Source organism: Psammomys obesus, unplaced genomic scaffold (genome assembly GCF_907164565.1).
Source record: "Psammomys obesus unplaced genomic scaffold, mPsaObe1.curated_primary_1811, whole genome shotgun sequence".
NCBI classification, from domain to species: Eukaryota; Metazoa; Chordata; class Mammalia; order Rodentia; family Muridae; genus Psammomys; species Psammomys obesus.
Window position 1 is genome coordinate 26,792,331 of NW_026585895.1, and position 17,717 is coordinate 26,810,047.

The 17,717-nt window shown below is 38.6% G+C and overlaps 1 protein-coding gene across 1 annotated transcript in view; it reads left to right on the forward strand.

Annotated features, from left to right (window-relative positions):
• Nucleotides 1-10,352: 10,352 nt before the first annotated feature.
• LOC129671089 (triosephosphate isomerase-like) overlaps nucleotides 10,353-17,717 on the forward strand; it is a 94,123-nt gene continuing 86,758 nt past the window's right edge. Inside the window, 1 exon segment of the mRNA XM_055599719.1 lies at nucleotides 10,353-10,365. Coding sequence (XP_055455694.1) covers nucleotides 10,353-10,365 — 13 coding nt within the window.

Below are 17,717 nucleotides of genomic sequence, written 5' to 3' on the forward strand. Positions count from 1 at the left end.
GTTTGCTTTGTTACCAACTATATGGTCTATTTTGGAGAAGGTTCCATGAGGTGCTGAGAAGAAGGTAAATTCTTTTGAGTTTGGGTGTAAAGTTCGGTAGATGTCTGTGAGGTCCATTTGATTCATGACCTCTGTCAGAGTTATTGTTCCTTTGTTTAATTTCTGTTTTGTTGACCTGTCCTTTGTTGAGAGTCGGGTGTTGAAGTCTCCCACTATTAATGTGCGGGGGTCTATGTGTGGTCTAAGTTTTATTAAAGTTTCTTTTACAAATGTGGGTGCCGTTGCATTTGGGGCATAGATGTTCAGGATTGTGATGTCTTCCTGGTGGAATTTTCCCTTGATGAGTATGAAGTGTCATCTATCTCTTTTGATTGATTTTGGTTGAAAATCTACTTTATTAGATATTAGGATGGCTACTCCTGCTTGCTTCTTGGGTCCATTTGCTTGGAAAACCGTCTTCCAGCCCTTTACTATCAGGTAATGTCTATCTTTGTGATTTAAGTGTGTTTCTTGTATGCAACAGATTGTTGGGTCTTGTTTACACATCCATTCTGTTAGTCTGTGTCTTTTTATTGGAGAATTGAGTCCATTGATGTTGAGAGAGATTAATGACCAGTGGCTCTTAGATCCTTTGATATTGATGTTGGCCATGGTAGTGTGTTTGTGTGTTTGGCTACTTTTGTTTTGCTCTAGTGAGGTTATTTATTTCCTATGATTTCTTGAAAGTAGTTAGTTTTCTTGGGTTGTATTTTTCCTTCTAGTATCTTCTGTAATGCTGGATTTGTGTGGAGGTATTGTTGAAATTTGTTTTTGCCATTGAATATCTTGTTTTCTCTGTCTATGAGGACTGAGAGTTTTGCTGGGTACAGTAGCCTAGGCAGACATCTGTGTTCTCTTAGGGTCTGCATGATATCCGTACAGGCTCTTTTAGCTTTCATAGTTTCTGTTGAGAAATCAGGTATGATTCTGATGGGTTTGCCATTATACGTTACTTGGCCTTTTTCCCTTGCAGCTTTTAGTATTTTTTCTTTGTTCTATATACTTACTGTTTTGATTATTATGTGACGGGAGGATTTTCTTTTCTGGTCTAATTCATTAGGTGTTCTGTAGGCCTCTTGTATTCTTATAGGCTTCCCCTTTAAGTTGGGGAAATTTTCTTCAATGATTTTGTTTAAAATATTTTCTGGGCCTTGTAGGAAGGAATCTTCTTTTTCCTCTATTCCTATTATTCTTGGGTTTTGTCTTTTTATGTTGTCTTATATTTCTTGGATGGTTTTTGTCGGGAATTTTTTTAATTTATTATTTTCTTTGACGGATACATCGATTTCTTCCATTGTATCTTCCACACCTGAGATTCTTTCTTCCATCTCTTGTAGTCTGTTGGTTATGCTTACCTGTGTAGTTCCTGTTTTCTTTCCTAGGTTCTCCCTCTCCGTGATTTCCTCCGTTTGTGTTTTCTTTAATTATTCCAATTTTATATTCATATCTTGAACCATTTTGTTGATTTCTTTCACCTGTCTGACTGTATTTTTCTGTTTTTCCTTCAATTCCTTCAGCTATTTGTTTGAACGTTCCTCTGTTTCTTTTAATTCTTTCAGTGACACAGACTGGCTGCATCTTCCTGTATTTCTTTATGGATGACCATAATCTGTTTTATTATATCTTCCCCTAATTCTTTAAGCATTTTATTTACTTCTTCCATTAACCTCTTTATTAGCATAGATGTAAGGTCATCTTCTTGAATTTCACTTATGTTAGGGTGTCCAGGGCTACTTGCCCCTGGGTAACTGGGTTCTGGGGATGCCATGTTGTTTTGCCTTTTTTTTTTGTTTGTTTTGTTTTGGTTGTGCTTTTTCGCTGGCCTCTATCTATCTCTCTGTCTCAGGTGTTGTCTGTTAATTTCTGGTGCCTGCTGAATCCTGGGGCGGGGAGAATCCACTTGGCGGGGTTCTGAAGTTCTCCTCTGCTTTTTGGGTATGGTCAATTGAATAGTGATACTTCTCAGGCATTGTCACAGTTCACTTCAGGTTTATGGACCTATATGGTAACTGTGGTATTCAGGAAGGATCTCCTCTTATTAGGAGAGGTCCTGGTGATGGCTGTCTTGCTGCTGGGTTTCTTGCTCTGAATTTAGTGAGCAGCAGCTGTTGCTCTTAAGGTGTAATTTTTGGGTGCAGCCCTCTTGAAAGACCAGGGATTCCCCCAGTTTTGTCAGTCTAGCTAGGGATAACTGGTTGATCCTTGGCACAGTAACTGAGGGCTGTTGTAATGGCTCTCTGGCTTTTGTAGGTCTGAGGATGCGGCTGTGTGCCCCAGTGCCCTAGGGGTACTCAATAATGGCGGGTAAGCACAGCACTCCTGCCTGCAGTAGAAAACTAGAGCCTAGAGTCTGCATGAATCCAGAAAGTCTTTTGGTGCTGGGTGTCCTGAGCATTAGACTTGATGATCCCCCCGCTGTGGGGTTTCCTCCTGACAGGGACACCCAGTCTTTGCTTTGGAGATCGCCGTTCTGTCTGGGATGGCAAGTAGAACCCGCAGGCACAGACACGCGTGGCTCTGCCTTTCTGGCCTTTGGGAGCCTGGGCATCTGCCTAAACTGGGTAATTTTTCCAGAGACCTTTTTAGGGTGGTGGTATCAGCTGAGTGCTCTGAGATCAGACCAGCCGTTTCCCTCCCTGTGGATTTGCACCCCACATTGAAACTCAGTCTCTGGTGCCCTGGGGCCCGCAGTTCTATCTGAGGCAGTGAATCAGGTGCACAGGCAGCGCTCTGTGCCAGAGCCTGGGTCCCAGCCTGGCTCCTGGGGCTCCCGTGGAACCTGAGTCTTTTCCAGGGGATGTCTGTGTGACCTAAGGTCGATCCCAATCGTTTCCTGCTCCGTGGGGTTATCTCTCGACTGGAAAATCCAGTCTGTGATGTTGTGAGCCCACAGCTCAGTCTGGGACAGTGACCAGATCACGCTAGTGTGTGGCTCTGGGCTGGCGACCAAGCACCTTGTAGAACCGGTATCTCTTCCTCAGTTTAGTTGGGTGAGTTAAAGCTGATTGAATCCCGCACGGTGCGGTATCCTCTTACCTGGGAAACACAATCACTTGTGTTTTATGGCCACGAGTTCTGATTTCTGGTCACTGTGCTGATCCTGCTGTGCTGCTGGTCAGAATAAGAGTTGTCCCGGTGCGGCCATCTTGCCCTGCCCCTGTTTTTCTTAAATGAGTATGTTCCCCATTGTTACACATGCTGGTCTGGATCAAACATGGAGTGTAATGTTATGGAGGCCAAATCTATCTCAGTAGCTGGAAACTGTCATTTTTGGAGGGGGGGAAGAAACAGCCAAAAATTGAAGGTAAAGGAATCACTGGAATCAGGTCAAATAGAAAGCATACAGAGGTGTAAGTGGTTGAAAACTTGGAGTTGAAAAGCTCATTATTTGATTATAAGTGACATATCTTTCTAATAACACGAAGATCTCACCCTGTCAAGAAAGATGTGATGGAGTCTATTATTAGCCTTACTTATCTAGTGTTTGCAAACATCATCCCAAAATCACTACACATGCAAATAAACAAAGAAGTGGGATTCATATGCAGGGAATTGGTTGTACAGTTTAAGAGAGTCAATGTAGTACTACTCAGAGTAGTTCATAACGTGGAGATTAAGAGAAAACAGAGAAGCAACTCTGAACACATTAAGAAATTGAAACAACTCTATTCAGATTGATGGAGGCAAATATGGCATCAGTGACAGGTGAGGAAAATTAACAGAAAATGAAAACTATTAAAGTGGCACTTTCAGAACCAAAAGGCACAATCAATAAAAGAGAGCATCATTTCATAGTGGAAATAGAATAAAAGGAGATAAACATGAATTTAAAGCAATATAAACGTTACAACCTAAAACACACAAGGAAAATGACTTGAGAGAAGTGAGCAGAAACCTGCAGTGATAGATAAAGAGTCTAATGGACATTCAGTTGAAATTTAGGACACAAGGAACAGGAAGAAGCAGGGAGAGACAGGATGAAGTGACATAAAAGGGAATCCATAATTTAGTAGAAAAATAATAGAAAATCAAATGCTTTCTGGTCCTCCAGAGTCTGAACAACAAGAAATCTAGTTCTGGGAACGAGAAACAGGAAACAGAAAAGTTAAGTTACAAATTGCCAAAAGAAAAATTTGAAAGCAATTATGAAGAAAAACTACAATAATTTTAATGGCCAGATTGCTAAAAATTATGAAAACCAAAAGACATTGTCTTGATATTTATAAAATTAAAAAGACACAAAATTTGTTTAAGGAAATACTTAAACTTTAACATAGTAATATAACAACATAAGGGATTGCATACCTATGTTACTTCAAATCTGCAGAAACTGTTTAGAATCCTAAGACATTTTCAGTAAACTAAATCTCAAGGGACTTGTTGCCAGGATCCTGAACTGTAAGAAATGCTACATCTTTATTTTAAAGAGAAGGTTACTATTTAGAAAGAATGGGAGGCACGTGTTTCTTTACACACAGGGCTGACGCCAGGGTTGTCAGGGGGAAGCCAGGGTTATTCAGAAAACTCTAATTTCAAAAATGTTAGAAGGACTAGGAAGAAAGAGAAGATGAAGGAAGAGGAGAAAGATAAAGAGAAGAAGAGGAGGAAGAAAATATCGAGAAAGTAATACTTTTGTTTCTAATATGATGAAGTAAAACTTATAAAATGTATCCTTTGAGACGCATGCACACATACACACATACATACATACATACATACATACATACATACATACACTCCTATACATGCAAAGTCCGTGGCACTAAAATTGAGAGGATGGATGGAAATAAAATCTTTTAATATTTTACCTGAAGCAATTTACTAATAATTCTAGGTAGATAAATGGACTTAGGAATCATCTGTCATATTTGGCTAAAATAAAGAAAGCTAGACAAGGAGTGATAAAACACAAATGCACGACAAGATTGTAGGCATAAATGCAACCACGTCAGTAATGCAATAACTGCAAAATTATTAAATATTCCAGTGCAAAGGCAACTTATCAGGCTATGGAAAAGCAGGGTCCTATTGTCTTTAGTCTGTAGTCCAGTGTCTCTATGAAATACACTGTAAATGAAAAGATATACGCAGAACAGTGAGAGACTAGAAACATGTATGCAGCTCATAAGCATACGTGAGATAGAATAACAAAGATCCCAGACAAAACAGATTTCTAAAGAAAAATCAAGAAATACCTCCAATCAATTACCTGCTTTCTTTTTAGAAACTGGAAGAGGAAAGTAAACTACTCCTCAAATAACAAACTTTACAGCAGAAATCAATAAAACAGAAAGCAAAGAAGCAATAGAGAAAAATCAATGGAATGAAACCTGGTTTTATTGAAAAACTAGTAAAATCCATATAGCTGGGGAAATATTAGCAAAAAAAAAAAAAAGGACGTGAATTATCAGTGTAAATGGAGAATGAATAACACTGTAGATCTCACAAATCCAAAAGGAAAATAAGGGCCTGTTAGGAATGACTTTATTCCTATACATAGCTGACAGGTGAGTTGAGCATTTTTTTTTCCCCAAAAAAACCAAACTATTAAAGTTCATTTAAGAAAAGTATGGACATCAGAAGAGGGAGAAAACAGGGAACAGGACAGGAGCCTACCACAGAGGGCCTCTGAAAGGCTCTATCCTGCAGGGTAGATGCTGAGACTCATAGCCAAACTTTGGGCAGAGTGCAGGGAATCTTATGAAAGAAGTAGGAAATAGTAAGACCAGGAGAGGACCAGAGCTCCACAAGGATAGAAACTGATCCAAAAAGTCTGGGCACAGGGGTCTTTTCTGAAAATGATACTCCAGCCAAGGACTACTCATGGAGATGGCCTGGAACCCCTGCACAGATGTAGTCCATGGCAGTTCAGTGTCCAAGTGGATTCCGTAGTAATGGGGACAGGGACTGTCTCTGACAGGAACTGATTGGCCTGCTCTTTGATCACCTCTCCCTGAGCAGGGAGGAGCCTTACCAGGCCACAGAGGAAGATGATGCAGCCAGTCCTGATGAGAACTGATACACTAGGATCAGAGGGAAGGGGAGGAGGACCTCCTTTATCAGTGGACTGGGAGAGGGACAGGGGTAGGGTAGATGGAGGATGGGATGGGGAGGAGAGGAGGGAGGGAGGTACAGGGGGGAATATAAAGTGAATAAACTGTAACTAATAAAAATATTTTAAAAAAAGAAACAGATGAAGTGAATCACTTAGGAAAGTGAAATCATACTTATTGAAAGCTGGGTAGATGCTGCAACATCTTTTCTACAAAAGCTTTTGTAAGAAAAATAGCTAACAAGACTCATAGGTTAACTATTAAATGATCAGTTAAAATAACTAGTAATGAAATAAGTTGTAAGTTATATTTAAAATTCAATTTGTGATACTGGGCCTGGTGGCATTCACCTTTGATGCCAGCACTCAGGAGGCAGAGATCTGCAGTTATCCGTGATTTCAAGGCCAGCCTGGTCTACAATGTGAGTTCCAAGACAGTGGCTTTTCACAGAGAAACACTGTCCTGAAAAATCTGAGCACCATAGGAGAGCTGGCCCTGGGTCCTGAGAACAGGAGAGCTGACCCCACTCCTAGCCAGCTGCTGTACTCAGGGAGTGCCCCACACTTTGTGGGAGAGCTGGCCTTGAGGATACAAGCAGGAGACTAATCCTTCTGATCATCTTCTGTGTGGTGGCATTGGTGAGGGAGAAATCGCCTCCTCCCATTTGCCCTCACCACTGGCATCAGGTGGGAGAATTGGCCACTATGAGGTAATGAAAGCGGGAGAGCTATCCCTGCCCCTCACCTGCTGCAGAACTCAGAAGGTCTGGCACCTCACCTGGGCAGCACAGAAGAGCTAGCGCAGGATGTGGAGCTTGCTGGTAAGCCATCCCTTATGGGTTGGAGGCAGAAGAGCCGGCCTTGTCTCTTGTTTGCCGGACCGGTGGCCTGAACGAGGGAGAGACACCCTCTTCCCCACCATATTCCATTACCATCTATGGCAGGAAGGAGAGATGGCCCTGGGTCATGGGCTCAGATTAGATGGGCTGGACTCTGTCTCAGAGTATTTATTATACAGAGTTGAACAGAGAGGTGAGGTTATTGCTTACAGCTTAATGAGGGTGTGTGACTCTTCCATACAGGTGAGAAAGGAAACAAGGTTTACAGCATAGAGGAAAACAAGTTTAGCTCAGTCTCTTTGGAAGCAGTCTGTGTAGGTGAGGAGTCTTCAGGCAGTAAATATCTGGAGTAGAAGCTGTGGTACAGGATTGGGGGTGGAGAAGAAAGCTAAGGTGGACATTTTCTGCAGATAACAGTCAATGACCACACACAGATCGGAGGAAGGCTTTGCCATTTCATGCTGTGTCTTACTATGGAAGGAAGGCTTTCCCATTTCTCTGTGGGTCTGAGGCTCTTGACTTGGCATGCCCACGTTAACAGCATGCATTCACTCATGACTTCACTTACTCTGGGCTTTCTCTGCTCCGTATGCTATTTCATTTTGTTTTAATGTCTGAATAAAACCTCACGTCGTATTTGATGGACATATAGGCTGGTTCTGCTTCTTAAGCATTGTGAATAGTGCAGCAGTAAACATGGATGTACAGGTATCTGTGATTTTTGACTTAGCATCCTTCGGGGCTGAGTCCCACAACCGTTCTATTTTAAATTTTGTGGGGGCCTTCCACAGTGACTTTCACAGCAGCTGTTATGCATCCCCCCCAAGTATATGGCCTTTTTTTCTATTCATCCTCAACAACATTTGTTTTTATTTCATTTTTTCTTTATGAGCATCATTCTGACTGTGCTGAGATGGATCTCAAAGAAATTATATTATATTTTGTTTTTTAGCTCCATTCATTTTTTTCTCCATTAATTTATTCATTTATACTTTTGGTTGTGAGCCTAGTCTTTAATGGCTGAGCCATCCCTCCAGATGAGGGAGGGGCTAAAATCGGGATACAAAGTGAATAAATTGTAAAAAGCAATAAAATAAAAAAAATTTAATGTAAAAAAAATCAAAGAAACTTAAAAATATTTAATTGCCTTATAGCCAAATCGCAGCCCCTCCGTCTTCTCCTTCCAGACCCATGCTCATGCCTTCTTCCTGGATGCTTCTATTCTCTTCTCATGAGTGGAGATTCCTCCTCCCCTTGGGTACAAACATACTGTGTTACATCAAGTCACAGCAGGACTAAGTACATCCTCTCCCACTGAGGCCAGACAAAGCAGCCCACCTAGGGAAAAGAGATCCAAAAGCAGAAAACAGAGTGAGAGATAGTCCCTACTCCCATTGTTAAGGGCCCCACATGGAGACCAAACTATACATCTGCTACATATGTGTAGGAAAACTATGTCCAGCCCATGCATGCTCTTTGGGTGGTGGTTCAGTCTCCATGAGCCTCCATGGGCCCTACTCTGTAGGTCTTCTTGTAGTGTCCTTGACACCTCAGACTCCAGCAAAACATCCTCCCCCTCTTATGGATGTGGGTCTGCGCATGTTTCCACCAGCTGCTGGATGAAGCCTCTCAGAAGGCAGTAAAGCAAGACTCCTGTCTACGCATAGCAGAGTATCATCAATAGTGTCGGGGTCTGGTTCTCTCTCATAGGGTGGGTCTCAAGTTGGACCAGCCATTGGTTTGTCATTCCCTCAAAATGCTCTATCTTTATTCCTACACTTCTTGTAGGCAGCACAAAGGTTTTATGGGTAGGTTAGTGTCCCCCTTTCTCCATTCCAAGTCCCACCACCGGGAATGGTGACTTCAGCTCCATATCCCCCATCGGTAGGTGTCTCGGCTAGGATTGCCCCTATAGACTTCAGGGAACACCCCCTGTCCCAGAGATCCCCCTACCACTGATTTTCATTCCCTCTGCTGCCTCCCACCACATGTCCCCACACCTGCTCCCCACCAAGTTACCCGCTCTATTCCCTGTTCCACCCAGCTTCCTCTTTCCATCTACTGCAGATGTCTATTTTATTTCCCCTCCTGAGGCAAGCATCCTCCTTTTGGGCCTTCCTTGTTAGTTATCTTCTTTGGGTCAGAAGATTGTACAGTTGTTGGTTGTCCTGTACTTTATGGCTAATATCCACTTATTAATGAGTACATGCCATGTTTATCTTTGTGAGTTTGGGTTACCTTGCTTAGAATTATCTTTTCTACTTTCATTTCTCTCTCTCTTTTTCGCTGTGTGTGTGTTTGAATTTTCTTAGCTGTTTCTAAAAGCTTTCGATAAGTTTTGTTTTCAGTATATTTGACTCTAGATCTTTAAATTTTTCTTCCTCGACTCTTTTAACAACCCATTGGTCCTTCAATAGTATATTGTGCAGTCTCCATATATCTCTGTTATTTTTTACAGTTAACTTTACTCTTGAATTTTGAGTTATTATCCTGTGATCTTATGAGATTTAAGAAATTATTTGCCTATTGTTTAGTTCTTTTGTATTTTTAAAGATGTTTTGTGACCTAAAAGATGGTCCCTTTTGGAAAAATCTGTATCAATTGATGAGAATAATGTGAATTTTCTTCCTGGTGGATGGAATATTTTGCAGCATTCTGTTAGTCTTCTTTATCTATCATTTAGTTTAACACTGAAATCTTCATTTGGTAGAGTACCTAAAGATGAGAGTGCAGTATTAACGTTAAGACTACTGATATATCAATAATTATTAGATATTTTATGAACATTAGTGTTTGCTTTGTTATTGGGAGCTCAACATTTGTTGTCTTTATATTTATAGTTGTTATTCTTATTGGATGGATTTTTCTATTTATTATTTTTTTAACTTTTATTAATTACACTTTATTTGCTTTGTATCCCCCCATAAGCCCCTCCCTCCTCCCCTCCCAATCCCACCCTCCCTTCCCCTTCTTCACGCATGTCCCTCCCCAAGTCCACTGATAGGGAGGTCCTCCTCTCCTTCTTTCTGATCTTAGTCTATCAGATCTCATCAGGATTGGCTGCATTTCTATTTATTATTATATAATAATTTTCTTTGCCTTTTCTAATTTGGCTTGAAGTCTACTTTATTATATATTGTAATAGATATGGAAGTAATTTTTTCTTTAATCTACTTTCTATATACTTTTTTTTCTTTGAAGAAGGTATTGTATTTATGTTAGTTTGCTTTAGGGTGAGTTCCAGAATCTTTTATTCAGAAGTTTTCAATGGCAGTCATATTAAATATTGTCATAAACTTCCAAATGTCTTTACCTATATTTAGGGAAAAATTACCAATCCTTTGGGAATTTAAAATGTGAATGAGCTTATGATATTTATGTATATGTCAATTTGGTTAACTACTGAACAATAACCTACAACTATGGCAGAAATAGGTAAGATTGGATATTAGATATCACTTAATTAGATAGTAAAGCCATTTAATAGGTTTTAATTATTCTATTTATTTCCTTATTATGGTCTATTCATTATGGCAACCATTAACTACATATGGATATTGGACAATAAAATGTGGCTAATGTGAAAATGGAAACGACTTTATTTTTATCTTATTTATGCTGGTTTAAATTTAAAACTATTAATAGATTCAATGGCTGGAAACTTTTAAATATGAAATTTAAGTACAGATTACGTATCTCCAGTGACATTTATGTTCAAATCAGGAAGTGGTTAATTTTAAAATAGTCATTGTAGAGCTAAGAATTAGTACAATGTATTTTATTAATAGTGCATTATAGGAGTTACGTGATGATATGATACCTTGTTTGTTCTGTTCTATATAAAATGTTCAAGATGCATTCTGAGCATGAACAATTGGAAGGGTAAAATGGTATGTGTGACTGTCACTGAATTTGTAGAGAGTCATGCCACTCCAAGGTCTGGAGCAGTTACTTCTGCTTCAATTTTACTGAATACTTTACTGTGTGGAAAAATAAGAGAAATGTTCAAAAGTTGAAAAATAATAGTTTTTAGTAGATTTTACAAAATTTGGATTTACAGTTAAGTAATGAGAACTAGCAATTTTTTGGTTGGAGAAAGAAGTGTTCATTCTGACCACATAGAACAATTGAGAATGGAAATGAAGTGTCTCGTGATCTTCTACTCAATGAATATCTGAGGGCAACCAGCATCTATCAAAATTGGGGAACAGGACTAAGTATTGCTTGCTTTTGGCTCTTATTCTCAGAATTCCTCACTTACATCAATAGAAAGAGATAAATGGAACCTTTCCCTGAACCCTAATCTCCCTTATTCATTCCCCAGAGAATATCAGATGGCTTTTTGGAATATAATAATTAAAGAAGTTATATTTCAAAAAAATCTCCTTACCTCAATTTGGGGGAAAGATAAAGATGTGGGCTTCTGTTTGTACTAGACATTTCGAATATAATAAAAGTCTTCTTTAGCCAATGTGTGTCACAGATGGCCTTGTCATGTCCACTGGCCACCCCACCCTTTGTCCCTGTTGTTAAAAGTGATAGCAAAAGGGGAGGGACATATTGCCAGGCATACATACCCAGAGTGGGTTTCTTTATTTCTTTAAGATTTCTAATTCAAATGAAAAGCTGTATGTGAAAAAGATTTTTCTGTTACATCTTTAATCACTTTATTCTTTGATGTTAAAGTGAAGGAAAATATACGAGTATATTTACAAGTTGCTATGTGAGCAGTTATGTGAAATTTATGCTGTGTAATGGATTATGGAAAGTAGCTTTGAACAAACTAAATGCCCATTTCATTTGATCAAAGTATGTTTTCACAAATCCAATAATTATGCAATGTACTATTTTTTATAAAGTTTTTCAAAGTATGGTAAACAAGCACGAGGCACTCCTCATTTGCACAGGAAAATGGACTTATAGGCTAAGGGTGATTTATGTACTGAAGTAATTTAAATTCCATACTTCCAAAGTCACATTGCATATGTTACATGGCTATAATTATGCTCCTCCGGGTGTGCAAGCCAAGAAGGTGGCAGAGTCAGACACAAAGAAAGAAAGGAGATTGATGATATGGTATTTTGCTAATACAATGCAAAGGCACTAACAGATTATGAGCCTCATTCTTGCCATTCCTCCTAGTTCTTTCTAAATTACATTTTCAAGCTGATGTCTTCACTTATCTGTCATTTTCTGCAACTGCTGTCATTCTGCTGTATCAGAAAAAGATTGAGAAATGATAAACAAAATATTTCCAATATATAATTCAAAGTCTTTTAGATTAAGGATGAAAGTCTCTCTTCTTCCTTTCACTACCACCTCATACATGTGCTTCATTAGATGTCAGATACATATGATTAAGTGTCAAATAATTTTCTCTGTTCTAATTTGAAGACATTTAGAGTAGGAGAGCTGTTTTACCAGAACCACGAGAACGTGCTGGTGTCCTGTAGGAAGTTCAGCAAAAGGCAGACAGTTCGTTAGAGGAGACTATCACTTACTGTTATAGTTCTTAAATTACAGATTTTTATATGTTGTTGTCTTAAAATGGGTGCTGCAGATTTTTTTTTTTTTTTTTTTTTTTTTTTTTTTTTTTTTTTTTTTTTGCAAAAAAAAAATCTGGTGGGAGAATTTTCCTGTTTCTAGGCATTTCTCACTTTCTTGTTGGGGATACTTTAGACAGACATCATATTCTTATAAATATGAGTACAATGTTCGTTATTAAATTATACATCCTAATTCCTGTCTGATGGTAGATCAGCCATGATGTTCAATAGTTATCTCTTTCAGGTTGACTCCACTGTATGCTCTATGATTTCTATTCTCCGTTTTAAAGGCACTCTACTCAATTGTAAGTTTTAGGCACTTGCTTCTATGCTTTTGTTCCTACTCTGAAGAAAAATGTCATTTCATCAATACAAATATGCCATGTCACAGTATGCACATTCAAAAAGAGAAATGCTACATTTTGCATTTCTTTCAGTAGGGAAACTACCTTTTGATACTATTTTTAATGTCAGTTTGACTGTGGCTTATTTTTTTAAGCTCTATTCTGTGATTTCAGATAATGTTTCCTATCGTGTATTTTTATACATTTGACAGCACAACTAAACAATGAGACTATGCATGGGGAAAATATCGAAGGCCAATGTGAAAAATCGAAAGGATAGTGACAAATCATAAAACGGAAATTTTCCTCATGTTACTCAAAAAGGAAGATTCTTTAGAATATTCTAGTATTCTTTAGTGTGTTTTTACTACTCTAAATAAATGCATGGCTTAGAGCAACTGGTAAGGGAAGATACATATTTTGGTGATGGTTTTGGATCCAGGTCATCCAAGAGGTTCACACCAATATCATCTTGTCCTTTCGTTAGGCAGCTTGCTCGGAAACTCACACTAGCAAACAAGAATACACAGAAAACACAAAACCAACTCATACAAGAATAAACCTATTTCTGCAAAAGGCCAATTATCCCCTTTAAAAACATAATGACCTCTTAAAAGTCCTATCACTTCTCAGCAGTGTTCTAGTGGATTACAATTTCTTAATGAGTCTTGATGAGAAAAAAAAAAAACCCTCTAACTCATAATAGATGGACCTGTGAATAGTGTTTGCATTATTTGCCCGAAATGCTGTGGTTGGGTGTCATTTGACTATCAAAATTCAAATCTCTTCAAGTGACATTCCAGGAAATACAATAAGTTTATCCAGATTTTTTTATAAAACAACTTTCCTTTTTCATGTTTTCATGGCTATTCTTCTGATCAGAATTTTTAAAGAAAATGAAAATCAAACCCACTAATATATTCAAGGGTAAAGCATTAATCTTTTTTCCTGTTGCTCTGACAAGTTACTTGGTAAAAAACAACTTAAGAAAGGAAGGGTTACTTTTGCTTTATAGTTTGAGCATCCGGTTCAACGCGGTGGGGAAGGCCTGGTGATGAGAGCAATTATGCTCCACAAAAGGACCAAAAGAGCCAACTAATCAGAGCCCAGAGAGCTTATGGACACTGAACCACCCATCTAAGGATCAAGCATGGACTGGACCTAGGCCCCCTCCAGAGACGTAGCCAATGGGTAGTTCTGAGTTCCCTCTGGGTTCCCTAGTAAGGGGAAGTGGACGCTATCTCAACATGGACTCTAGTGCCTGCTTTTTTATTACTCCCCCCCAGCCCCCGTGGGGCTGCCTCACCAGACCACAGGGGAAGAGGATGCACTCAGTCCTGATGCAACTTGATGAGCTGGGGTGGGTTGGGAGGGAGAGACTCTCCTTTTCTGAGGAATAAGGGAGGGAGAGGGGAAAGAGAGAGAGAGGGTAGACCTGGGAGGAGAGTGGGGACTGGGCTACAGTCCGGATGTAAAGTGAATAAATAAATTAATCAATTAAAAAATAAAATGCTAGTTTTCCTTTTAAAAAGAAAGTGATTTGCAAAGAAAAATAATTGATATCAGTAAGAACCATGGGCATCAACAGAGTGATATACATTATTATATACATTATTGTGTTCCTTCAGATTCTATCCAAGGGCTATATTTTAGACTTATGATTAACTTTTGATTTATTTTGTATAGACATGTTGGTTCTACAAGTACTGGCTGTAGTTATAGAGATGGCCAATAATCCAAACACTACATTAAAATGATAGATGATAGATAGATAAGCATGCTATTACTCAACTCTACTATAAATACTCAAAGATAATTATTATTTTCAAATATCAGCAATGTTGAAGTTAAAATCATTTCCAAGTATTTGATTACTTTTTAACATGGTTATTCTAAATTCATTATATTCAAGACATGCCTATAGTCAAAGTGCTTGCAAACAGAGGCAGAAGGATCACGACATTGAGGCTAGATTGAGATACATAATGATGTCTGGTCTCAGATGCTTGCAGACATAAGGCAAACTAACTGTCCTCTGAGAAGCTCTACCCAGCAGCAGATCAAAGCAGATGCGGAGACACACAGCAAAATATTAGATGGAGACCTGGGAATCTTAGAGAACAGCTGGGGGAAGGATAGAGGCATCGAAGGAACAAGAACTCCACAAGAAGACCAATAGAGTCACCTAACCTAGGCCCATAAGGGCTCATAGAGACTAAGCTGCCAACCTAAGAGAATGCATGGAATGGACCTAGGCCCCCTACAATTAAGGAGCCGATGACCAGCTCAGTCTTCTTGTGGGTCCCTTAGCAACTGGAGCAGAGGCTGTCACTGACATGAATACAGTTGCCTATTGTTGGATCACTTTCCCCTCAATGTTACATGGCTTAACAATTATGTAGCAGTTTTTTTAGCTTGAACATTTTTTATGTTAAAAATATCTATGTAATTTTTATTTTTATGTAAGTAACAAATTAAATTATTTTAACAGCTAGTAATTGTTCAGTCTACAAATATTTATTATCTGTATAAATTATAGTATTAAAAATAAAAATATACTACTTTCTCCAGTGCTACTGAAGATAGAAATATAAATGCCCTTATTAATCAAAATGATTATTCCTTTAATGAGGCTAGTTCAAAAAGCAGTGGGAATATAGAAGAAAGATTGCTAGGTTAGAATGCAGAAATTTATCTGAATTCTGCATTTGTAGAAATATCGATGCAACTGGAAAAAAGGGATTACTTTGCTTTTATTATTGAAAACTGTATGGGCTCACTGGGACACTAACCCATTAATTTCACATCTTATATATAAAAGCTACAATTTGTATCTTGAGGAAATTTGTAATAATTCTAAATTATTTATTTTTTTAAAGACTCTAGAGTATATCAAGAATAAAATAGAACATGGTACTGGACTTTTTTTTTTCTTTTAGGTTTAACCCAACAGTTTAAAAACAAACTAACAATGGATATCAGTAATTTGAACCAAAACAAAATAAACACTATCTTTTCAAGAAGCTGAGTAAGAAGATTTGACCTTCATGAAGCCATGAAAGTGCCTGCAGCTCCTAGGAGTTTCTTGTGTTCCTGTTCTTCCTTCCTGCTATTCCATCATCAGTAAATGATATCCTGTGCTTGCAGGTACATCTATGCAATGGAAACTTGCAAAGACTGCACACCAGGACTTCTGTGTTTTCTAGACCATTAAACCTCTAACTGTCCATCAGTGACTGCTAACTTTGGAGAGTGATAGGTTTGGAAACAAAATACAGTCAGTATCTTCCCAGTGTAATATCCATGTCAAAGTGACAGGTTTGGACAGGACGGCATTCTCTACACAATACAGGCTGTTTTGGATAGTCCATATGTAATGCAGGTGGGATATCATTTCTCTAAAATTATATTATAGATCTGTCTTAAATTTCGGGACTTTGGAACGTTTACTTTTGGAGGAAGGACTTTTAATGCGATCATTAAAATTATGGATAAACCATAATGTAATTTAACCATGTCCTCAGAAGAGGAATTTGGATACATAGGAAGAGACCGAGACTTACCCATGTAGACAAAGGACAAGCGATGATGCAGAGAGAAAAGCAAGCGTCTGTAAGTGAAGGACAGATGTGTTAGGGGAACTCTCCTCTGTTGACAACTTAGTCTTGGATTTGTGAATTTTCCAGCTGTGAGACACATATTCCTATTGTTTATGTCAGTCTGTAGTAATTTGCTTAAGAAACCCCAGAGGAACTAATGTTAAGTTCCTTTGCTCAAAGAGGCAGAATGATCAAAGATCATTACTTGTCTTATCTGTGTGTTTGGTTAATGTGGCATCACTGACTCTAAGTTGTAGGCACATTTTCTATTTGTATATTCAGAGAGCAAAGGTTCTATGCTTAGTCTCTGCCTCTGCAGAAACCAGAGTTGGTTCTTAATTCTTCTACTAGGTCTTCAAAAGTAACATGTACTTTTTTCTCGCTTAACCTCCATGCATCATCCCACTGTGAAAATCTGCTACTCCCATTACACATCTGGACTCAAATGATGCCCTTACCTTAGTCTCTTGAGTGCTGAGCTTCATGTGAAACCTCCACACCCCGTTCCCACATCCATCCTTGCCTTCCTTCCTTCTTGAGGTGCTTTGGCAGTGACCTTAGGCAGAGTTTTTCAAAGCACGTGGAGCAGATTCTTGATTTAGTTGTCAGACAAATCATTTACCAGAAAAACATTCACCTTCCTGAGATATGCTCATATTTTACTTGTACAGACATCAGTCAGGGGCATCTTTGAAAATAGGAAGTGAACTGTGTAAATGTGCTTTCAGATCACAGGCCACATGATTGCTTGTGACATGTTTTGTCAGCCAGAGAAACAAATTGTATTGTTCTCACCTCTGCATTCTAGTTTCCTTCTACCACTCTTTTTTTTCTTGTTTTTCAGATTTTTGCAATGAGATTTTCTGATGATAGCCAATCTTATTCCAGACAGTAGAATATACTCTACTGTCTCAATGGAAGACAAGAACTTTAAAAACATTTCTGTGGCCAATCAAGGTGGCTTGGCTACCAAATACAACCACCTGAGTTACAAACCTGCATGGTTGAAAAAGAGAATCCACTGGCGGAAATTGTCCTCTGATTTCCAAACCCGTGCTGAGGCAAGGATGAATGCATGCCCACACAAGCACACACATGCACATGAGCACATCTGTGCACAAAATATAATTTAGAAAACTTTAAAACATTTTCTAGAATAGAACTAGAGCCCAGGGAAACTATTAGCAGAAAAATGCAACTCACTACTGCAATTTTCCTGAATATTAAATATACAATGGGCTAGAAATCAGAATATCACTAGAGATGCTCAGTAGTGAGCTGTATTGATTTGTATTTTG